We start from the raw sequence: 25,186 nt of genomic DNA, 5'->3' as shown, positions 1-25,186 counted from the left end.
ATTAAGAAGGTCTTTTTAAAAATTACTTTATTTATTATGTGTATGTGTGTGTGTTAAGTACAGGCATAAGTGTGACAGTCAGAGGACAACATTGAGAATCCAGTTTTCTCCTTCAATTGTGGGTTCTTGGGATTGAACTCACATTGCCAGGGTTGTGTGTGAGTCCTTTTGTCCACTGAGCCATCTCACTGGGCCAGAATTTAAGATTTGTCTTCTCTCTTTAAAACTAACTTTTTAAAAAAATTTATGTGATTGCATGTTGGTCTATGTGGGTATATGGACTGAGCATGTGGGTGCCCCTGGAGGCTGGAAGAGGGCATCAGATCCTTGGGGTTTGAGCTACCTGACATGGATGCTGGGAACTGAGCTCAGGTCCTCCGAGAGATCAGCAAGCATTCTTATTAGCCTCTAATGTCTGAGCTATCCCTCCAGCCCTCAGCAAGCATTCTTAACTGCTGGCCCTTCTCTCCCACTCTCTAATAACTACAACCCAAGCCACCCTTTGTAATAATACCTAGCGAATACCGGTTTTACGTAAGTGACTGAGAGAAACTCAGTGGAGAAGACATCGGCTTTTGTTTACGGGTTTGTCAAGAGTTCTCTTCTGTTTCCCATGAGGTCCAGCTCTTTGCAGTCTCAGCATCAAGGGTGGGCAGTGAACACTGCCGTGAGAGCGGGTGCGGGTGAACAGTGTAGGGAGCCTCGGGTGATGGGGCCCACTCTGCTGCTGGTGGGGCTCTGCCTCCTCCCACAGTCACATTCCAGGTGCCTGCCCTCCTTGGCTGGCGGAGGGATGACCTGGTTGTTAGCTGGAATTCCCCACTTGTCCTTCCTTGATGGTTTTGTAACCCACATCCTCATGTGATCAGGGACTGCCTGCCAACCTGGATCTCTCTATGGTTAGACACAGATTCTCTGTAGCACCGAGGAAACCTCAAGCCCTGGGGGTGACTGCAATTCATAACCAACCAATAGGAGTACAGAGGCCAATGTAAAATGTTTCCCCCTTCAGTTTATATGTCCAGAAAGCTTTCTTTGTCTTGAACTGCAAAGTATAACTCCACCTGCAAGTGTATTTACAAGGTGTGACTACTGTGCAGCCAAAGCTTAGAGATGCCCAGGAAGCCTGCATTCCCTGTGTGTTTGTATGTTCAAGATTCAGTCATGTGCTAACATGTCAGTTTTTATAGTAATCGCCAGGAGTGGTGATTTCATTTTACGGTATAGGATAAGTCCAAATAAATGGACAAAACATGGATCTACAAAGACCAGACATCAGTGTACGCGTCCACTGCCTCAGATGATCAGAGTCTGGGAGACAAAGTGCATTATCAATGAGGAAGAGATGATTTCGTCAAGTCTCAGTGCTGTCTCACAGCCTTCTCCAGTCGCTAGTTTTTATTCTTACAAAAGTGACCTTACTTCTTGCTTCTGTCCCCTTCAATCCAGTACTGCTCAGTTTGCATTTCTGTGAGGCGGGAAATTGTGCGTTGAAATGCGAAGATTTCCTCCTCTCCTGTGAACATGGAGAGCCCTGCCGAGTCCTGAGAGAGAGCAGACAAAACATAAAAGCCCCAGTGGAAACTGGTCACTCCAGAGGAAGACATGTGGACCAAATCCGGGCTGAAAACGCCTTCAGGCTTATCTACTTAGATCATATGTTCCTCCCCACATACAATCTCTTATGCGGACTAAAGTGTTAGCTGATCTAAACTAATAGGCAATCAACAGAACCAGGAAGGAAAAAAAGAAAGAAAAATATCAGGTCAAAACTGGAACAGAAACCAAAACGTTTGTTTTGCTCAGAAGGAGGTTCTCTGCAAACTATGAGAACAAGCTGGGAAGAAATCTCTCTCCAAAAGTAGCTAATGACAAAAATGATAGCTTTGTTAGACATGGAGACTTATCTTATAATCCCAGAACTCCACAGGCAAAGACAGGAAGGTTGCATGTTCAAAACAATGTCTGTCTTTTGTTTTTTTTTTAATTATGAAGCTGTTGGCTGTTTGCTTGGTTTCTTGTCGGCTAGCTCTGATTTGATCATTAACCCATTATTACTAATATATATTTTATAAGAATTTATCTTTTTGAGGACACACTCCTGAGCGCCCATTGCTCCTGGGAGATCACATGGCGAGAGACCTCCTCACTACCATTCCCAGAATCCTCCTAGACTCCTAGCCCCACCTAGCTTGTTTCCCTATTGGCCAACAGTGCTTTATTCAAACCAATCAGACACATATTTACAGAATGATGTCTCCCAACATCTCCTCTTTTCTGTCTAAAATAAAAGAAAGGTTTTAACTTTAACATAGTCAAATTATATATAACAAAACAGTTATCAAGCAGGAACTATAGTTACAATATTTTGTCCATTAACATTTAGTAAGATTTATAGAAAGTATCATCTATCCTATCTTTGTAGTCTAAAGTCTTATATGTAGCTAATCTTTTATCATAACTAAGGAAAACTATAACTACAACTATCTGTCTTCAACTCCATCAAAGACCACAGAAGGATAATAAACATGGAATTGACAGAGATATCTTACTACCTGGACAGTCACCCGAGTTCCTCTGTAATGTTGGGGCATCCTCTTCATTGGACATGCAATGTATGTCTTAACAACCCAAAAATGAAGTTCTAGTAAGGTAGGAAGACCTGGGAACAGATCCCTGAAGAGCCTTTTGTAGACTGAGTGACTGAAAGTTTCTATGGGAACAGCCTGCCTGAAGAACTCCGCAAAGACTTGAACTGCTTTTGGTCCTTAGCTATTAGGATATTGGTCCCCTTGCTGAGGGGTATGTTGGGGACCCCTCCCACTGTAAAACCAGTCAACACCTTGGGACTAGGCACACCACATGGGCTTGTGGTCATGAGGGTTTTTCTCTCTCTCCTTGGGGGTTTGCTCTTAAGTTCTTTCAGAGGAAATTCAACACTTCGAAGTCCATCTTCTCCAAGCCCCTCTTCCCTACGCCCATCATCCTTTAACCCCTCTTCCCTACGCCCCTCTTCCCTAAGCCCATCCTTCCTTAAGCTCGTCGTCCCTAAGCCCCTCTTCCCCACCAAGTCACTGTGACTCTAGAAGCCTGAGGTCACTTTCCCTGATTTCTCCATATTGGGCCTCAAGTCTGAAGCCTGACTCTTACAGTAATTTAAAAAACCTATGATGAAAACTAACTTGACTGACTAGCTCTTCAGGTGCATTGACTACATAGGTGTTGCTTTTTGACAGCCAACATTCCCGTGGCTATGGATTTCTTTCTTTCACCTGGGACTTGCTAAGTAGTCTACAGGACTCTGTTTCTGCTGTGTGAAAATGAAGCATTGGCCTACACACTCAACAGGGCTTCTCAGACAGACTCGCTAAATGTGCCAATACTGAGATGGAGTTGGCTAGAAAGCATTAACTCAATAGCTCCTTCTGCAAAGCATAGCATGTATCAAACCGCAAACAACTAAACTGTTTCATAAGAAATGGAATCATGTTACTATCACCTACCTGGCTCAGCCCCAAGTCATCCATCAGTATCCTGCTTTGCTCCAACTCACTGTCATGGTGTTGATGCAAGAATAAGCTGGAGATAGGAGCCGACGCACAGCAAATGATACGCACCTAAACCGGGAAAAGAACACAGGGCGGGAAAGAAAAATCTCACAGGAGTTTTACCTGCTTGTCACATCACAAGCTTGGGTCTTTGCTTTTCAAACATCTAGGTTTTTTTCCTAGTAGTCTGTAGTTAAGCGATGGTTTAAAAGCCTCATAGCACTTTCAACACATTTCTGCACATCTTAGACCACGCTGTGACCCAATCAGCAGGGGCTATGTAGCCAGGCCAGTGGCAGCCTCAGTTCGGATCCAGGGGTCCTCCTCCAGTGCTCTTGCCTTTACTGCTATGGTGTGGATGTCATCAGCCCCTCCAAAACTTACGTTGGGACATTCCCAGTACAAGACTACTAAGAGGTGGAACCTTTGGGGTTGTGATGGTTCCAGGAAGATCTACCCAAACCCTTTTCTCTTTCTAAGATTTAGCTTCAGTTATGTATCTCTGTGTGTGGATATGTGCATGAGTGTTTGCAGAGTTCAGGAGAGGGTGTCGTTTCCCCTGGAGCCAGAACTAGAGGCAGTTGTAAGGACCCAACATGGGTTTGGATTCTCTGGAAGAGTCACAGACTCTCTTAACCATGGAGCCATGTTTCCAGGCCTTTCTCTTTAGCAGTCTGCCAGGGCACTCTTCACAGGGCTTTCCATCAACGCCCTTTCAGTATCTCAGTGTCCCAGTGTGCAGATATGACCACAGCGTGACAACAGAGTATACCTTTTATATATTTTATATCCACTCATCGATCCACTCAGAATCGAATCATACTTGTTCTTCGCTTCTTTTTTTTTTTCAGGCAGATCTTGGGATGTAGCTCAGGCTGCCTCTTCCTCCCACGAACCAGCATTATAGGCACAAACATGCCCAGCTCCAAAACATACCTCTCTGGATGTTTAAAGAGCTTAGACTTGCCAGCCTTTCAAAAGTCATCATTCAAGTAACTATATCGATACTTTAAAACAACATGTTGACTTTAGGGACTAGCATTCCCATTTTATTTTAATAAATTCTTTCAATCACAAATGACACCTTTTTCATTACTTAAATGGAAATGTCCTATTTCACAAATCTTCATGAAAACATTCTAGAATGATGTCTGCTTAATGCTCTCAATTTCTGAAATAGGATAATTTTGACTAGACTTTAAAAGTGAAAAATCGAACTATGTGGTTTAATTAGAATAAATGTCAGGATGGGGAGGTAGTTTGGGCATTCCCTCACACTGCCAGGCAAAGCTTGTATAGGTTTAAATATGTGAAAAGGTAGGAGGGGACTGAGTGACCGGCAGAGCAATGGGAAACAGATTTCCTTTGAGGCCTTCCCAGCTGAAACATAAACCACCCGACCTTTATACTTTACTCCAATGCACTTCCACTATTTTCCCTGTGAAGCCTTTGCCTCGTAGAATAGGGATACCCTCCAGCCTGTTGGGTGAGAGGAGACCTGCCCCGAGCCTCAGCTCCCTCAGGTCAGTGACCCCTGTCCTGAGGCCCTGCTTGCGTGGCCTCTGCTGCATGCCTTCAGCAGGCTTTCCTGGGCTGCCTGACCAGAGCCCACAGGCTGCCTTTCATGCTTAGTACCCCTCCCCCATCCCTGGCTGCCTCTCCCCCATCCCAGGCCTATGTCTCCTGCCCTGTGCTGGGATCAGCCCTCCATCCCCTGACATTCTAAGCAGCACCTGGGGAACCTGTGAGCATGGGCTTCCGGCCCCGTGCCTCGTCCTCATTTGCTAAGGTGGGGATAAGGCGGCTCTGGAATTGGGGTTTTAAGTGGCCCTGATGGCTCTGATGCAAGTAGACCACAGAGGACTTCCCTGGACCACTCTCAACTGTCCCTGGACCAAAAGGTCATCCTGAACTGCTAAGTGAGCACGATTTCCTCAGACATGAGACTCGGGTGGACAGACCCTGGGCCCTAGGCTCCATGATGGCAACCACAGCGTCTCAATTTCCGCTGACTTTCGGCCTAGCACCTTGCTCGGGGTCACAGAGATCCCTGAATGAATGCGGAAATGAAACATTAAGCTCTTCTGTCTTCTCTTACACGCCTCCTTCCCTACAAAGTTCCCTCAAATTTTGAATTACCACTTCAATTCTGTGCAAAGATGAGGTAGGGAAATCTCCAGTAGTTAAAAAAAAAAAATGCTTACCCTACCTTCCCTGTGGGCTTCTTCTTCTTAGAGGCATAGACTGTGAGCCGAGCTCGCCTTGAGTGTGAGCGAACTGCCTGCCACACTAGGTTCTCAGCATTTTCTATAACTACTTCACCCTCACAAATACACAAGTGTCATTATTTCCCTTCACTTCTGGTGAAGGCCGAGGAGCTCAGAGGCCCAGCGGGTCTTCAGGACCGGCACCCTGGGCAGGGTCTACTCCGTAACCACTCCTTAACCACATTGCCTTTCGTGGCTGCACTGCCTGTTAGGACACAGGGATCAGAAACATAGCACGATGTGTCTGGCTAGAAAGTTCTGGGATGGGGGTGGGGAGACCTCAAGAACATTTCAACAAGGCGTGTGCACTGAGCGCTCAGTCTGGTACACACAGCCCTACTTGTAGGATGACGGGACATTAATGTAGCAGCAGAGTGACTTTCCATGGGGCCTGACACTAGCTGCTGCAGCGTGGGCCAAATGCAGATTTAAGTATGTTACATGGAACAACCTGTGTGGTCCTCACAATAGCCGTTTGGGGGTAGATACTGTTAGCCCCTATTTACAGATGGGGAAACCAAGGCACAGAAGTAAAGGAATTGGTAGAGCCAGGATTCTGACCCAGGACATCTGATTGCGTGGTCCTAGGAAAATGGAGTCCATCCTTACCTTGTAATCATAGAAGTTATCAATGAGTGTTATGAATCGCCGAGCTTGAGTCCGCTTTGCCAGTGAAAATTGTGGAATGTTTCGTACAAATACTGTATCAAAATTCTTTGATAGTTCCAAATAGTCACTTGCTCCAAGTGGCTACAATTAAAACAGGAAGGGGAAAGAGGAGTTGTGGTTTTCTTTGGACTCATTAGACTTTGTAACAGAGTGATTAAATGGTGACTTGGGGGCCGGGCCTGATGGTGCAGTTGTTGAGAATAGGGTAAGGAGGCTGCAGGTACATAACAAATGACTACAAGGGGCCCTTGCTGCTCCTCAGCCTTCCCTGGCTGGAGTCTCGTCTCCAGGCCTTTGCCTAACCCTGCCTGAGCCATGACACTGTTCAGTCACTGAGGGGTTCCAGGCTTTCTGTGGGGAGTTTCTGCTTTAACTCCATGTTCTCCAAGGGCCCCTACTGCCGAGAAAAGATGACTGGCTGCTTTGACCCCTACTTATTAACTTGAGGGACGTTACATGGTCTTTCTGTTCCTCAGCTGTCACATATAGAAAATGGTCCTTTATTTCTGCCTCACAGAATTATGGGTAAAAACACTTAGCACAGTGACTGGGGCATGCCTCAGAGTCTAAACCACTTTTTTTTCTTTTTGAGACAGGGTTTCCCTGTGTAGCCTTGGCTGTCCTGGAACTCACTCTGTAGACCAGGCTGTCCTGGAACTCGCTCTGTAGACCAGGCTGGCCTGGAACTCGCTCTGTAGACCAGGCTGGCCCGGAACTCACTCTGTAGACCAGGCTGTCCTGGAACTCACTCTGTAGACCAGGCTGTCCTGGAACTCACTCTGTAGACCAGGCTGGCCTGGAATTCACAGGGATCCACCTGCCTCTGCTTCTGCCTTCTGAGCGCCGGGATTAAGGCATGTGCCACTACCGCCTGGCATGTCTAAACCATTTTTGTTGTTGCTTTTGAGAAAAGGGTCAATGTAGCCTAGGCCGCCTTGGAACTCACAGTAATCCTCCTGCCTCAGCCTCCAGACTATGAAGTATGTATCTCTCTATCTGGCTTGGCCTTTTTCATGATTACTATTTTGAGCTTAAGTGATTTGACTGAGGCCCAGCGAGCAGAGTATGTAGAGAATGGCATTCCCAATGGGAACTAATTAACTTGCTCTACCCCTGCCTGCACCTGAAACCACAGGAAAGTGTACTGACTGGTTTTATGTGTCAACTTGAGATGGCTATAGTCATCAGAGAGGGAGGAGCCTCAGTTGAGGAAATGCCTCCATGAGATCCAGCTGTGAGGCATTTTCTCAATGGGGAGGGCCCAGTCCATGGTGGGTGGTGCCATCCCTGGGCAGATGGTCCTGGGTTCTATAAGAAGGTAGGCTGGGCAAGTCAAGAAAAGCAAGACAGTACGCAGCACCCTCCATGGCCTCTGCATCAACTCCTGCTTCCAGGTTCCTGCCCTGTGTGAGTTCCTGAACTGTCTTTGGTGAGGAACAGCAACCTAGAAGTGTAAGCCAAACAAACCCCTTCCTCCCCAACTTGCTTTTTGGTCATGGTGTTGCAGCAATAGAAACCCTAACTCAGACAGGAAACCTTATACATTTGCCTGACATTAGAATTACAGCAAGGTCCTTGGGAGGCCATGCAATACTAGGGGTCAGGGAGCGGGGGACAGTGGCCATAAGGTACAGGGAAAGGCCAAAGGGTGTCTTAGTATAAGAGAGAGTGGTACTCACAGCCCTATCGCTCCAAAGCTATGCTACTCTTTAGAAATAAGTTAGAATTGTCTCATCGTGAAACAGAAAGCATATGTTAAAAAGAAAATGTGAAACCTCATGCTTGGCATTGGTTCTTATAATTAAGCTGGCATTTTGTGTGTGGATGTGATTTTTATCAGCGCAAACACACGCCCAGGGAAAGCATTATCAGAGGTGCGCTGGAGCACCGAGGGCGACGGGAAATCAGATTGTGCCCACTCAGCTGTTTCACAAATTACACCTTTGTCAGTAGGTTCTGCGTTTGCCATCATATTAGCTAGTGCCCCCTTCCTCACATCAAGAAAACAATTATGCGCTCCCTCACATCAAGAACATAAGTGTGATATAAGATCTCTCGCCTTACAAACCGCACTCACGGGGATGCGAAGTTGCTCTTTAGTGTGAGCAGCCTGGGAAAGGACACAAGAGGACACCGCTGAGGGCTGCACGACAATGGCTCCACCGAACCGCCCCGTGTTACAATGGGAAAGTCAGGGCTCTGTTTACTTTACATTAAAACCCCATGCTAGGCCGTAGACAGAGCAAGATCTAATCTGTTCTGTAGAAACACCAGAAAGGAACATGAAATGCACTAATTAGTGAAGACTTTCCGAAGAAAGTAAGCTCCAATACCATGAATTTAAGATACAAAGTGGGAACCTCTGGGCTGGAGTGGAACTCAGTGCATGGACTGATTGCCACACAGGCAAAAGCCCCGAGTTCCATCCCAGCACTGCATAAAAACAGGCATGATGACCCCGGGTACCACTTCTACTTAATAAACACCCATAGAGCTCACCAGGACCAAGTCAAGGTCATCTGCAGCTACAAAGTGAGCTTGAGGTCAGCCTGGGATCCTGGAGACTCTGTCTCAAAAATACATGAAAACTGGCCAGGTATGGTGGCACTCACCTTTAAACCCAGAACTGGGAGGCAGAGGCAGGTGGATCTCTGTGAGTTCAAGGCCAGCCTGGTCAGTAGAGCTAGTTCCAGGACATCTAGGGCTGTCTCAAAAACAAAAAAGGGTTTTCTATTGGTAAGCATTTTTCGTAGTGGCTTTCTTGTTCAAATGTCTACAGAGAAGCACTCACGAGAACACGAGGATTGAATCTACATGAGTGCTTACTAACTGGAAGCAGTAAGTTTCACCTGACAGGACAATGGAGGTTTGGAGATGTTGGCTGTTTCCTGTAGTCACGTGACTTTGAGCAGCTTCTCTGAAGTTCAGTCTCCTTGTCTGTGAAGGAGAGTCTATCTATCAGGCTTGTCCCGAGGAGCAATGTCTTGGCTGCAGAGTCAGTGCTCAGGAAATGCTGGTGGCTGGCGGAGCACTCCCTAGAGCGCCACGGTCAATGCACAGCCATCACCCAGGGACAGTAGGGCTTTCCTCAGGTCCTGAGGTCTGGTGCCTCAGTGAGCCAGTGAACAGCTCGCTGGCCCAGCTGTCCTCCAAGAAGAGACACTGCTCCCCCAGCTCTCCCCCTCATAGCCTCTGCCCATGAAGTCACACGCAGGTGACAAACAGCCCAGTACCAGACCCTGTCCTCCTTTCTTTGCTAAAATCATTAGCAACACTCAGTTGGCCCTAACTCAGCACATGGATGTAGGGAACGCTTCATATTTATGCAATAAATCAGTAAAGAAGTAGATACAGTGACAGAACAGCCCAGCCAGGGGAACAGGCTGGTTCTTGTTTTAAACTCTTTGGTCTCCAAAGTAACAGCACACACAAATACACAAACACACATAGTCACTCACTCACCCACCCACTCCTCAATCACACTCACTCAGTCACTTACACACACTCACTCACTCACACACTCACTCAGTCACACTCACTCACTCAGTCACACTCACACACTCACTCACTCACACTCACTCACTCACATACTCCTCAATCACACTCAGTCACTTACACACACTCACTCACTCACCCACTCAGTCACTCACACTCACTCACACTCACTCACACTCTCTCACTCACTTACTCACACACACTCACTCTCTCACTCAGTCACTCACTTATTCACACACTCACTCACACTCTCACTTACTCACACACACTCACACACACTCACTCTCTCACTCAGTCACTCACTTATTCCCACACACTCACTCACACACTCACAAGCTCTGTTGGCCCCAATTCTCTGTTCTAAAGCGAGCCTGTGCTGTGTACCCAGCACACACACAGGCAAGGTCTAGGAAGATAAAGATCAGCATGTCAGAAGTGGTTATCTTTGGGTAGTAGAGTGAAATAGCAGATTTACTTCTTTGTTATCCTTTCAGTCCCCAGAAGCTTGCATGACTTTTAGTAGCAAAAGCACACTTCCCTTAAAAAGCGGAGACAATTTTTTATGATGAGCATTCACGTCTCTCTCCTCTATGTCATATTATCATCTTTTTCTTTCATTTTTCATTTTCTTTTTTTCTTCCCCATGTTAAGTATTCTTAATCAGTCAATACAAAATTTTTCTCAAGGACATCTGAAAGGAAAGGTGTATCCCAACTCCCAAATTATTAAATGTATTATTTCACTTTAGAGTAGGAAAACTACAAAATGGAATCTCTAAATTATTACATACATAAATAAATCATTTTAACAGTCATGTTTGCTAGCATGATTATGAGATAAACAAACTCTACGTCCAAAGTTCAAATGATGAATGCCCTTTCACTGTCTTATTTAAGAGCCTGTCTCATTCATGTTGTCTACACCTATAATCAAAGTCATGGTCAAGCCGGGAGTGGGCCAGTTTTCAGCACTCGGTTATTCAGTCCTGTAACATACAGTAGCTGTCCTGCAACAGGACACGCCGCCTTCTGTCGCTGGTATCATGTGTGAGTTCTTTAAAATGAGGGGCGGAAAGCTTTTTAAAAGCTCTTGAACCCAGTGTCTCTTACATTTCCAATGCTAATTAGAACTTTTATTTTTAAATTAAAAAAAGAAAGGAAAGTATAAGAACTTTTTTCCCTTTACAGCTTTAAATGAGATGAAGTCTGACTTGAGTTAACTAGTTATATTAACTGCTACAACAGAGGGTAAGATCAAGTGGAGGGGCCCCCGGAGTTCACAGTCAGTCTTCACAGTCCAGCACAAGGGTTCCGACTCAAGTCAGTTCCTCAGTTAGCTAAAAAAAGCCTATTCCCCTGAGCCATCTGGCCAGCCCTCCCTCTACTGAGTTCTTAATTTGGTTAAGGTTTGGTTATTACATTGTACAGTTCTCGATTAGGATTTTTTTCCTTTTCTGATGGGGGCTCTCCAAGTAGCCCAGGTTGGCCCAAAATTTGTAATCCTCCTGGATTACAGGTATGTACTGCCAAGCTCAGACTCCAACTAGTTGTTGTTGTTGTTATTATTATTATTAAAATATTGAGATGTCTCTTTTTTCCTTTCTTTCTGTTTCCTCTGAGCTAGGTGAGGCATCTCTTTTAAGGCTAAATCCTTTCTAAAGTTCTAAAGTCATTTCTAAAATTAAGGTTTTTCTTTGTCCTAAACTGTCCCTGAATACACACACACACACACACACACACACACACACACACACACACACACACGAGATGGGGGATGTCCTTTTGTATATGTTTCTCTTGTTGATTGATAAATAAAACAATGTTGGGCCAATGGCCAATGAGGCAGTAAGACAGGCGGGACTAGGAGAGCAGACTTCTGGGAGAGGTAGGCAGGAGCCCGCCAGAAGAGTCGCCATGTAGCAGGATGGAGACGTGCTATGACCACAAAGGCTGGCCCAGAAGCACGCAGGACCCACAATCGTTTACTCATCTGCTGGCCGAATGGAAAAGCCTTGGAGGGCTTAAAGCCAGGTAGAGAATGGCAAAGTCACAGTCCATGAAGGACAGGATAGACTGGTCTGCCCTGGCAGTGATGTGGGCAAGAATGCATGTTGATTCTTAATTCTCTGAGATTCAGGCATTACCTGTTAGTCTATCCTAACATTTAGAATTAGGCTTCTTCCTGTCCTACCCAGCAGAGGTGTATATGTTAGTGTCTGTCATTATTCGAAGTATGAGATGTCCCAATGCTTTCCTTTATTTCTTTTGTTTTCTGCTTTGAAACAGGCTCTCGTGTCGCCCAAGCAGGGCTCAAACTCACTATGTAGTTGAAGTTGAACTTACGGTCACCTGTCTCCAGCTCATATGCTGAGGTTGCAAGAGTGCACACCAGCCAGGTTCATGCAATGCTGGGATGGGCCCAGGGTCTGTGCACACGAGGTAGCACTTGTCCAGTGAATTACATCTCTAGCCTGCCCAAAGTTTCTGGTATAAATAGAAATCCTCATTCTTGGGAATTTCTTCATCGGAGTCCCCCAACTCTTGGGGATTCTTTCCTCACATTTCCTCAAGAAATCTATTCTCTTCTGAGGAGGATGAGGGGCAGCAAACTTCTCTCCAGCCTGAATGCAGTGGCACATGCCTGCAACCCTGACTACTCTGAGAACTGCTTGAACCATCGTCTGAGGCTTGAACCATCACAGGTTTGAGACTAGCCTTGGAGTAAGCCCTTGCCTCAGTTCTTTTCTCTTTAAGTTTTCTTCATAGTATAATTGGAAGAGTGTTTATTAGAAGCTGCATTGAGCCATGACAAGGCAGGCCCAATCTTACAAAGAAGAGTTTGTGGAGGCACGTTTCTTACTGCAGAGCTGAGAAGGTTTCATTCCCAAAGTTTCATCTGTTTGACAAATTTTAAAAGTTTTGTGGTTTGTGTTTCTGTTATGATTTTTGTTATTTCTTACATCTTATTTAATTTTTGACAATTTATACATGTCACTGGACCTCTAGAAAACAGCACAACAAAGTGATTGAAAGCCAACGAGAGGCTCCGGGATACTCAGAGCTATGTAAGCAAACGCAACCTTGAAGTCTAATGGGAGGAGTGAGTTAATAAGGAGACACATGGACATGACTGTTGCCAACAATAATGGTGTTCATGAAACATTTCATAATATGGAAACACACATGAAAAGCTGAGTGAAAAAAGCATAATGCAAGTTTATAATTGTGTTGAGATGTCTGTCGTGCTCAAAATAAGTAAGTGGGAAGGAAGACAACAGTGAGTAGGGGTCAATGGCTGCCTGCTAATGGATTCAGAGTCGTGTTTGATGAGCTTCATTAAAAAAATCTATATCTTTAAAAGAGAGAGAAGTAAAATACATTAGGACAAAAGAATAAAACAGAATAATGATGTTAAACAATGCTAAATGTCTTTTTACTAATTCCTGCTTATAATTTTAACATTGTGTATATGCATGCATTCCTGTGTGTGAGTGCGTGCGTGCATGTGTGTGTGCGTGTGTGTGTGTGTCTGGGTATGTATATGGAGATCAGAAGACAGCTTGTGGGTGGAGTCTGTTCCCTCCTTCCACCTTCCACGGGTTACAGGGATCAGACTCAGGTTTCCCGGCTTCCACGCATGCCTTTCCCTGCTAAGCTATCTAGCCAGACAAAATCTTTACTAACCCTGAATAAAAGAAGATTCTTGGTTTATCTTTCATTATCAGTTCTTTAGTTCCTTACATATTCCCTAATATTAATGTAAAGCCAATGTGTGAAATATCCACACGAATGCAAATACAATACACACCACATGATGATGTTTTTGATCTATGTTGGGGACACATTCAATAGGGGTCTGTAAAGCTATAAAGGAACTGAAATATTCCTCTATCGTAGTATCTTACACACATACCCACTGCTATGTTTCAGCCATCTTTGGTATTAATTCAGCAGTGATACACCATGCAGGTTTGTAGCTCAGGGACAATAGATTCTCCTGGAGGGTCTATGTTTTTGTGAGCACATTCTACGGTGTTCACTTCACAAAAATCCTTAACTAAGCATTTCTCAGAGCTCAGGCTGACATTCAGTAGTATGTGACTGCACTGAAAAACCTGAGAGGTTACAAATCTTCTCAAGTTTGCCGTTGCCCCCTATTGTATGAGACTGGGAGGCTCAGAGGGTCAGTTCTGTCTTAGCGGCTTCAGTCCCTAGCACAAAGGATCAAAGTCTTACATTGTATGTAAGTCATAAACACAAACACTGTCAGCAAGACTTCTTCCAGCTGTGCATGGCAGCACAAGTTAGTAAACTCGGCATTTAGGAAGTCAGGGCTGGAGGATCAGGAGTTCAAGGTCATCCTTCAATATGCAATAAGTTTGAGGCCAGCGTAGATTAGGTAAAACTTTGTCCATATACGTGGGGTGTGTGTGTGTGTGTGTGTGTGTGTGTGTGTGTGTGTATGTGTGTGACTTCTAGAAACTTAATAACTTGAGTGAGGTATATATTAAATCCTATAAGAATTCTGTAAATCACATTGGCCCTTTGACCACAGTAATGTATAACTAACTTGCATACACAGGACACCAAAACAATTGCAAATACTTATGCTTTTATTTTGCATTAGCTCATCCTCCTGTGTAAGTAAGCCACAGCATATGATACTTTCTGAAACCATAATTGGTATTGTGAATTCATGCATTGTGCCCTACGAATAATTAAAGCACATGATTACTTCTGAGTACTAAATGGCACTTCAGTTACTAGTATCCTTGAGTATGTTATTCAAGTAGCATTATCTACAGCGGATTCTTCTGATAGATAATGATGACATTCTCCGTCTTTATACCTGAGCAATTAAAAAGTTTAATAGTCTTTGATGCGGCTGGTTATCCGGATAATTTTCTAGACAGGAACAATTAAAATCCACTTATTCGGTGGTGTGCATTCTCCACTATTGTCTCAAACTCTTTGTTTCTGTGGAAACCTGATGGAAACTTAAGGAACTTTAAATCTATAATGAGTTTGCAAAGAGCGTTTGTTTTCCTTAATTACCGGGAGTATACAGCTGCATTATACGTAGCAGCTTCTCTGACAAACTTTGAGGAATAAAGAGCTTGCTTGCCGTCTTCCTTCTCCTGTGTGAGAAATAGCACAGTTGTCTGCTGTGGTTCCTACCCTGGTGCCAGGAGGGTTTTCTCCATGCTGTTGCCAGTGTGAACGGCCCCACCCCCAGGCTGCCCTCTGCCCTACAGTAAGCATCCACTTCAGCATCCGCAGAGGAGCTGTCAGCTTCCTTCTTCCTTGTTCTTACTCTAAAGCTCGTTCTGCACCATTATGTTAGCTCAAGTGGGATGATTATCGCTTCAAGCTCTGTCTAGATTATACCAGCCTAAGAGTCACTCTTCATCTATATAGCCTCTTCTTTATAAATCCCTTGCCGTGGTACCCTGAGAGCATCTCATTAAATAAGTGTGTGTGGCATCTTGCTTTGTTTACACAGAAATGGCAGTACCTCAGCTCCTGAAGTACCCTGGGAACAAACGCTTGATGGGAGTTAGGGTGAGTGTGCCCCTCTCAAAACAAACCAAAGATACCATATGAGTTGATGTTAAACAACTTATAGCTGTCAAATTCCAGATTTGTAGTTAGAAAACAAAGTGCTGAAATGTATTTGTGGAGTAAGTATTTCCCAGAGTCAGATTTGAGACTACAAAGCCTGTAAGAGCCAGCTGGGGAATGAATGCTTCACCATGCCGGGACATTCTCCCAGCTCTCACGAATTCTATCCAAAGGTGTTCTTGGGAGCGCTGAGGGAAGCTCATCCTCCCTGATGGATGTCATTTCAAAGACAGGAGGCAAGTTCTGCCCAAGTCTGCTCTATCTATCCCCTTTCAGTACTTAACACAGCACTCCTGGAGAGTTATATTTTAACAGCAAGCTTGAGGAATCGATGACCAGACAAAAAGTGAAGGTGGTATACTAGAGTTAACCCCCCCTACTACTCCCCCACACTCCAGACTAGCCTTGTGTAATAAAGAACTCTCCAATTTCTGCGGGAGCCTGATTTCTGGAGAACCTGGAACTGACAATCTCCTCAGGACACAAGGCACACCAGGCTGCTCCAAGAGCCTCCAAGGTGACAAGTGCTGTGCTTAGTTTAGTCCTGGGAGCACTTCCAGTTTAGTTGGGGGGGGGGGGGTACAGCCTGTGATGGGGAGGAAAAGGAAGAGGCAGCGCTGGGTAGGCGTGGTAAGGAAGACCACGAAGAAGGGGCTGCCACCTCGGGCAGCAGTGCCGCTCTTCCTGGGGACCGGAGGTCACTTGCCAATGGTCAGATGAGGACACTCACAACCACCTGTAACTCCAGCTCCAGGGGATCTGACACCCTCCTCTGGCCTCCATGGCACCTGCACACTATGGCAAACTCACATATGTAAAATACTCTTGACAAAAGGAATATGAACAACTAGGACATCGTTATCACTAGACTCCGTTACTAGTAATTATCAAAACCGCAAAAGAGGGACTTGGTGAGTTATAGAACAATCACCACAGTTCCTTCAACAGCCAGCTGGACAGGACAGGGTATCTAGGTGCTTCATATACATCTAAAATTTAGAGGGGGTTGAGAGTCACCCTCTTTGGAAACAATAATCTGGGTTCACCTATACAACAGAAGGAAAGCGGTGAATGGGATAGTGTGGCTCAGAGACAGTCGCTCAGGCACTCAAGCACTTCTAGAGAGAGAGCGTCCTGCCAGGCTGTGTATGAAGCTTGAGTGTTCAGCTGTCCTGTGAGGCACAGTGAGGAGGCTGTCTCTTCCCTTCAGAGACGATGGCTAGTCATGTCCTGGAAGCCACCCCCAGTGGGAGTGCGGCTCCCCACACCCTCCCGCTAGCTCTCTCAGTCTGGAAGTTTATGAGCTGAGGTGTTTTCTTTCATTTTTTAGAAGCCACTGGAACACTTTGGATCACTAAAGTCTGTTCCTCATGGCTTCCTTGTTCTTCAGGCCAACACCTTTGGCAAACCAGGTTCTAGAAAAATGGGAATATGTCAAACGAGTTGATCAGTGCACTCCACTCTGCATCCAGGAACACAGATAACAAGCCTTTCCTTTCTAAGACATACCATCTATGCATGCGATTGCTTCTACAATTACTTCATGGATGTGTAGGCTCTGGGTGGTGTCCGGAGAGAGTAGGGTGTGGTGATGGACACATCTAGGGCCTGGTCTACACTAAATGCATGTTCCACCTCCAAGTTTCACCCCAGACCTCACTGGCTAGTGCAATTAGATTGTAGTTTTATTGATGGGCTGGGCAAAGCTACTGTAAGCCCTCTACCACTGAGCAACATCTCCGGTTTAATTTCCTTAAGGGCTATGGTCTAAGGGCAGTTTAACATGATCCTCAGCCATTAAACACATAGTTACCCCTTTAAAACAATCAGGAACCAGCATTGCCTCATAAGCAGCTACCTTTCTGGAAAATATGAATCTGGATAGTAACAACTGAGCAGATACTGAAAAAAAATACTGGCAAGAGGAAGTAAAACAGGTCAAGTGGTGCTAGAATTATTTCACAAACTCGTTTATTAAAATAATGTTATAATAACCCTGCCCTTTTCCACTCGGAGCAACATCTTATTAGCTGGCTAACCATTTTTGCGAGTGTCTCACACAGACAACAACGGCGTCTGACTGCAGAGACTACAACGGATAATAAATGGGCAGAGCCAACAATGCTCTATTCTAAATGTAATGTGTTCACTAGATGCCTCTAGGATTGTGGTGAGGCGGCAGGCAACAGCACGGCCCTGCTCGAGTGGCGTACTGCCGCCTCCTGAGTATCGCTCAGCAGAGGGCAGCATTTGCTGTGTCTGCGGGATGAAGGTGAGTACTAAGTGTGTCTGGCTTTGGGGTCTTTTCAGAAATTTGGAAGACTCTCTCTCTCTCTGTGTGTGTGTGTGTGTGTGTGTGTGTGTGTGTGTGTGTGTGTGTGTGTGTGTCAGGGGGTAAGGCAGGGAAAAGGCTTTGGATAACAAAGGCTTATTTTAAATCCCAGGATGCTAACCCTGAACAAAACCGTGGAAGTGTAGAGGTCCAGTTGCTTGGGTTTTGTTTGCTGACTAGGTTTGGGTTTTGCTGTTGTTTGTTTGGCTTCCTTTGAGAGGGTCCACTGGGGACAAACTGAATCCTCTTAGGCTCAGGTATTTGAAAAGTGCAATCAGAACTGGAAATGAAGTGGACATCTAAGAGTTATTATTCTCCCTCCCATTCTGCCCTCCACATCATGAGAAGCCTGGGTAAAGACGCCGATTCATCTCAGCAAGGCTGAATGCCTCTCCATGCCGCCGAGCATACAAAGGCCGAACCCTTCAAACCATGAATAACACTGTGAATAGAATTATTCAATCCGTCCTCTTGCCAAGAAGACAACCTTGAATTATCTGCAACCCAAATTTTACAAAAACATTAAAAAAAAATCCTGGACGGACTTAGCTCATCCCACTGTGACACTTGAAACTTTTTTCTGGATGGAGAGAGAGGATTCAGAGAGACACTGACTTGGAGGTCGCTGCTTTGTCTTCGCAGCTCTAGTTTTGCAAGGCATTTTCTAGATTAAGTCAACTGAGATGGGGAAAACCCACCCAGGGTGTGAGCAGCACTACTCGGGGGCTGGAGTTCTGGAATGAACAGGCAGCAAGAGGTCTGCCTGTCTCTGCCTCCTTCCTGCTGGGATCACAGTCACACGCCACCAAGCCTGGCTTTTTCACCCGAGTTCTTAGGATGGAACTTAGCTTCATATGCTTACATAGCAAGCGCTTTCCTGAGCGATCTCCTCACCCCTTCCAGTTTTCAAGACTACATAATTTTGTTTTTGAGACAGAGTCTAATGAGGAACTGTGTAGCCCTGGCTGACTTGTAACTCACTATGTAGACCATAGGATCCTTCTACTTGAGTTTCATGCATGCTGGGAAAAAGGGGCCTGTGTCACCATGCTGACCTATCAGCAATTTTCCTTTCATTTTAAACCCGGTATTAAGAATATATTTTCTGAGGTTTTAGGTCTATAATTGTGTATGTGGTGTGTGTGTGTGTGTGTGTGTGTGTGTGTGTGTCTGTGTGAGCACACGTCTGTAGGAATGCATACACATGTGTACGAGCACATGTGTGGAGGTTGATGCTGGGTGTCTTCTTCGATTGCTCTCTACTTTGCTTACTGAGGCAGGAGCCTCTTGAGCTGCCTGGAGCAGGTCTAGATAGCTGGCTTGTCCCAGAGATCACGAGCTTCCGCCTCCTCAGTGCAAGGGTTACAGGCAGCTGCCACGCCCACTAGTCCCAGGGAGGTAACAGAATCAGAATCTGAACTCTTTGTTCTCACGCACGGCAAGAAACTTTATCTCCTGAGCCACTGCGCAAGGCCCTAGATCTAGAATACTTTTGTGGTTAATTTTTATGTTTAATTACATGTCTGAGCAAGTGGGGTTTGGAGCATGCACATGAGTGCAGTTGCCCTTGTAAGCCAGATCCCCGGAAGGCAGAGAAGGGTGGTTGTGAGCTGCCTGGTGTGGGTGTTGGGAACGGTGGTTGTGAGCTGCCTGGTGTGGGTGTTGGGAACGGTGGTTGTGAGCAGCCTGGTGTGGGTGTTGGGAACTGAACTTGGGTCCTAAGTGAGAGCAGCGCTTGCTCTTAATGGTTGAGCCATTGCTCTAGTGCCAGGTTCTAGAACTTCTAACTTTAGAATTTTCATTTGTTTCTTTTTTATATTTTCAACTTCTCTTCTAAGATTGCCTATGTTTTACTCATTACTACTAGTGTATTTTCCTATTTTCCTTTATGTCTTCAAACATATATATAAAACCTGACCTTTTTTTTTTTTTTTTTTTTGGAGACATGGTTAGGTTAACAACTGCTATGTAGACAAGGTTGGTTTTCAACTCACAAAAATCTGCTTGCCTCAAGCTATTTTGAAAACTTTGTCTAGGGCTGGTGAGATGGCTTAAAGGGTAAGAGCGCCACCTACCACCAAACCTAAAAATCTGAGTCCAATTTCTGGGACCCATGTGGTGGAAAGAGAGGGCTCACTCCACTGTCTTCTAATCTCTACACACCCCATGCCATGCAGCCCCCTCCCCTCCAATAAATACATGTAATTTTAAGATTACATCAGGAATTCCAACATTTGTGTCATCGTAAGGTAAGTCTCTGTTGGTTACCTTTTCTTTTGAAAATGAGTCACTTTCTGACACCTGCCTATACCTGGTGATTTGAGGTAATCTGGCATGTGTAGACTTGGGGATTATTAGATGCACTGATTTATTTTGGCATCCCCACTTTGGCAGACAGACCTGAGGCAGTCCCAGACTTTAAGCTGCCTTCTGGGAGACACAACACACTGACGCCTCTGGTCAAGCTTTTGCTTTTCTCTTTGCTGTGCACATGGAGTCCACAGGCTAACCTGAGATTCGAGCATTTTTCCTTTTCTAGATTTTCGGTTGCTGTGGTCATTTGCTTGCTCCACTGTGGCTCCTTAAGCCACAAGCCTGGCTAGAGTCTATTGAATTTTAGCTAACTATAAGAGAAACTGTGATCTGCCGTCAGGCAAAAAAACAAAACAAAACAACAACAACAACAAAAAAACCCTACAAAATGACAAACTCACCACATTCAATCCTTTCTTGCAAGAGTTGACTGCACCCCAGTTTCACTCTATTTTTGATTGGCCACATTAGGCCAGTTGTTCCTAAGACTTCTGTCCAGAATTTACAGGTGTCACTAACATGTGAGCTGGTCTTTAGAAGCTGTCCCATCACTATGCAAGTGTAACAACCCTCTGAATCAGCTCTGTCATTTACAGCTCTGTTCTCCACAGCAACACAAAGCCTTGGAGGGAGAAACCACGGCAGTGGTCTCTGGGGTGAGCATCTCTCCTCAGACTCCTACCTACCCGGCACCATCAGAATCTCTAACTCTTCAGCCCTCAAGGCAGGGCTCCTCCTCATCACCCACAGCCATTCTGCTCCTACAAACCCTGTGGTACTAATAATCTGCTCAGTCTCCTGACTTCTGCATCCATCACAATTTCTCTTCTGAATTAAGACTGTAAGGGTGGAGAGTGACTCTTCTTCATCCTGTAGCTACCCCCTTACTGTGCCTAGAACTGAGCCAGCCTTCCACCACACACTCAGTAATACTTGCGGATGGTTATGAAAGAGTCAGCCACTTTAAGAAGGGCAGGAGTCTGTCCATTGGCTTACACAAGGCAACATAAACAGTATAGAGCATGCTGCAGCCCAATCTTCCTGAGAGAACTTCCAGAAGGAAGTCCTGTTCCTTGGCCTCCTGGAACATGCTGGTGAAAGCTGCAGCCCTTTGGGGACTGTACAGCTTTGCAAACCTTCCTAAAACTCTTGGGCTCAGGGATCTATGAGGGAGAGGAGGCAGAAACATGGTAGAGCCAGAGGAGGTGAATGACTCCAGTTTGGGGGAGTCAGTTCTCTCTTAGCATGTGGATCCCAGTAACTGGGGTCAACTAGGATTAGGAGAAATGCTTTTACCCTTGATCCAGCTCACTGGCCTTGACAGAAACTTCCTGATATTCATTTTTATATTTCTCATAACAGAAATGGACATGAAAGCACTAAGGGAACAGTTACTGACCCTGAATCAATATAGTAATCTTGAGGTGGAAATATTAGATATATGGCTTTTCAAGAAACCTGTATTACTATGGTGTGTGCATATGATGTATGTTTGAGTGTGGGCACACATGTGTCAGAGTGTGGACACGCAACAGCAAGCATGTGGAGGTCACAGGACGCTGTCTGGGAGCTGGCTCTCTCCTTCCTCCATGGGTTCCAAAGACTTAAACCAGGTTTTCAGGGTCACATGGCAAATGTTTCTGCCAACTAAGCCGTCTCTCTGCCCCTTAGATTATTTTATGGGTATAAGTATATGCATATGTAATGATGTGTATGCCTGGTGCCCACAGAAGCCAGAAGATACCAGATCCCCTGAAACTGGAGTTACAAGTGGTTGTGAGGTTCTGTGTGGGTGCTGGGAATCCAACTCAGGTCCTCTGCAAGAGGAGAGACAACCTTTAACTTCCAAGCCATCTTCTCAGCCCCTAGGTACATTTCTTGATTAACACTCAGACATAAGTAACATCTGGCCCTAAAAACACTATTATAATTACTACGATACTATACTTATAGGCTTTTTCCCCTTAAAATCTACCATTTGGTTCAAGATTTCACTATTATTTTTAGAAAACAAAACAATATATTTTAACATATATTTCAAAGTAATCAAACCTTTAATGGCATGTACCTTACTGAATATTCTAGTATGCTAAATACTAAATCATTTCCAGTCAACTGATCTAAAGTATGGAGAAGGTGCCTCTAATTGTGCTCTTTATCATAGGAAATGAACATTTTTTAATGACAAATAATAAAAATTAATAAAATATGAGGAATTATATCTGCTGCTACATTTGATCCACAGATTAATTTTATCCCTGAGACAAAGGACATGTTGAAAGTGTGCTATTCCGGGCACTCTACCTCCTCCCCTGAGATCCATGGGGAATCCCTGGGCCTCCACCGCACAGGGGCTGGACAGGCTTTTAAACCAGTCACAAGTAGCATAGCAGTAAGTATTCTGCTAAGTTTTTTTTTTCTCAAAGAAGCTAGGCATCTGAGTTTGAGAAATCACGGCTTATAGAGTTTATAGTCTACAGCCCGCCTGGAGAGATGGCTCAGTGGCTTAGAACACTTCTGCTCTTCCAGAGGACCTGGGCTGGCATCTCAGCACCTACACGTGGCTCACAGCCATCTACAACTCTGCTCCCAGGAGATCTCATACCCTTTCTTGGCCTCCAGGGCACTAGGCATGCACATGGCAAACATGCATACATGCAGGCAAAACACTCATGTACATGAAAGAAATTTAAAATTTCTTCTACAGCCATAAAAAACAGCCACAAAAGTTCTGTTCTTGATCAAGTTTAGAAACAGACACAGGGCCAAAGGGTCCTGCCTACGTATTTGCCCTCCAGCAGAAATGTTCCCATACAGAGAATACAGGTGTGTGTCCCTTAAGCCAGTTTCTCTTTCTTCCTTCTGGTTCCTCCTCATGTCCCCTTTCATCATGGACATGACCGCCATGACTCTATGTCCGAAAGTCTTCAAATTTCTAATCTAGCCTCTCTTTCATGATTATACCTCTAAAAGTCTTTTTCTCGTTTTCCTTTTAAAATAGTAAAACACACAGAAAGTGTCAACAAGCTGTCAACAATCTTTCTAATATAGAGATAGTAAAACCCTACAGCCTTCCAGAGAATGACTTTCTCCTTCATGCCCCAACGTTCAGAATAATAAAATAAGCCTAGGTACCAAGTTGTTTGTGTGCATTTGCCTTTTTAAATCAAACTGTGTCTAGGGCAACTATGAGAATTTATTCCCAAACCCTCTATCATTCTAATGGGTGACGTTTATACCACCTGAACATGTCCCCCCATTCCTTTCTGTGGGTTAGAGAAAAGTCACTGCAAGACAAATGGAGGCCATGGTTCCAGAAGATGCGCATTGGCCAACAAGCGAGAGGAAGGCATGGCGCCTTCTGACACCACTGTGACTCTTTAAAGAGCCGAGCAGAGTTACGGCAGGGAAGAGAGAACAAAACCCACAGCATTGTTTTCATGTTCCTGTGAGAAGCAGGCCAGCTTTCCACTATGGTCTTTGTGAGGTCACTTCAGGCTTACCTGTTGCTTCTACCCTGGGAGGTTGGCTAGCCACTTTATTTAGAGCATGGCTTTGTCAGGAGTCAGCATAGGTAAGAAGCAAGAAATTTCTCAAGAAAGGTCTTGCTGCTGGGAGGAGAGAGGGTCACAGAGATTCCTGGGCTGCCTCAGCCTGCTGATTAATGCCTTCATCCTGATGCTAATTACACTGGAACAACCAAAGACTACCAGCCTGCAGTCTTGGCCAAATAACACAGATAAAAGCTATTCATCCTTTAGCATTTCCTGACAGCGTGCCAAGATAGGCACAAATCAGAAGGAGTTCCCAACCAGTGGCTTCATTAGGAATAAAACCAAACAAAGCAGGCAGTAGAGGGAGGGTTCCATTCAAGAATCCTCTAGAAGATCCTATTTGGTAAGACTTGTAGTTTAACAATACATAAACTAATATGATTTAATTGAGACTGACAGACAGATGAAGGCCATAGGTCTGTTTCTCATAGACATCTATTCCTTGAGCACTAAGGGCAAGTGAGTGAGCAGGAGACAGAAAGAGAATGCAGGAAGGTGACAGTGAACATCCACAAACAGCCATGCACATACACCGACTGATGTATTTTCTGCCCAGGCTTTCTGCAAACACACCTGGCCACCTGTCATTTTTAAACCACAAATAATGAAGTGCTCTTGCAAATAGTTACCTGTGAACGCAGTTATTGATTGAGGAACCAATTTTCTGCAGGTGTAAAAATTACATTTCTCAAAGGGAAAATTCAGGAATAGCCAGTTTACTCATTAAGCCTTTAGAATTCAGCTTTGGCTTGCTCTCTCTGAAAATGATTCTTTCATTTTTGGGTCACAAAAGTTTAACTGTAATGCAAGTGGATCCCTGGTGCTGTGGTTCAAGCCCTCTGTTCTCTTAGTAATCAAGGACTCTCGGGAGCTTTGTTTACATGGGTTCTCTTTCCTAACCTTTGTTATTAATATATTAGAAATTTAAACTGAGGAAAATCTGAATTGTATAAATCCATTGGAATCCACAATGGTAAAAACCATTACATTAAACCCACAGCATTTAAAAACTAGATATACTTTGGTTATATGGGTCAGTGGTTGGAAAGGTAATTTTAATAGCCTTTCCAGATAATTAATTATAGGATTATTCTTTGAAGCTATAAAGACAACAAGAAGTTCCTTCACAAGAGGGAACTGGACTGGAAGAAAGGCCAACCTTCATGTGGAGGATCCTGACCAGCACTACAAACGTGATACAGGCTGACAGGGAGGCTTCGTGAGAAACATCATTCCACCATCAAATGCTAGGACAACTCAAAATTGTCAAAGGCAGTCAAAAATAGGGGAGTCCCAGAAACTGGACAGTTAAGAACTACGGAGATGATGGCCTCGGATGCCAATGGCATCCTAGAACAGAGAAGGGACATTAGGCAAAAATAAGGAA

At 44.8% G+C, this 25,186-nt stretch overlaps 1 protein-coding gene across 7 annotated transcripts in view; it reads right to left on the bottom strand.

Annotated features, from left to right (window-relative positions):
• Window positions 1–25,186, bottom strand: part of Afg1l (AFG1 like ATPase) — a 154,905-nt gene that overhangs the window by 7,852 nt on the left and 121,867 nt on the right. For 6 of the 7 annotated variants that reach the window (XR_005881848.1, XR_005881847.1, XR_005881850.1 and 3 more), the window contains 3 exons: window positions 6,425–6,565; window positions 3,504–3,617; window positions 1,423–1,544 (listed from right to left, as the gene is read on the bottom strand). Coding sequence is in view for 3 of the 7 variants with exons in the window: in XM_040758263.1 (XP_040614197.1) it covers window positions 1,423–1,544; window positions 3,504–3,617; window positions 6,425–6,565 (377 nt within the window). In the remaining 4 variants the exon portion in view is untranslated. Of the gene's footprint in view, window positions 1–12; window positions 1,545–3,503; window positions 3,618–6,424; window positions 6,566–25,186 lie in introns of those variants that run through there. The other variant, XM_040758265.1, reaches the window with a different exon arrangement.

The sequence above is a fragment of the Mesocricetus auratus genome, unplaced genomic scaffold, assembly GCF_017639785.1.
Source record: "Mesocricetus auratus isolate SY011 unplaced genomic scaffold, BCM_Maur_2.0 Super-Scaffold_100018, whole genome shotgun sequence".
Lineage (NCBI taxonomy): Eukaryota > Metazoa > Chordata > Mammalia > Rodentia > Cricetidae > Mesocricetus > Mesocricetus auratus.
This window is presented reverse-complemented; position numbering and strand designations above follow the sequence as displayed.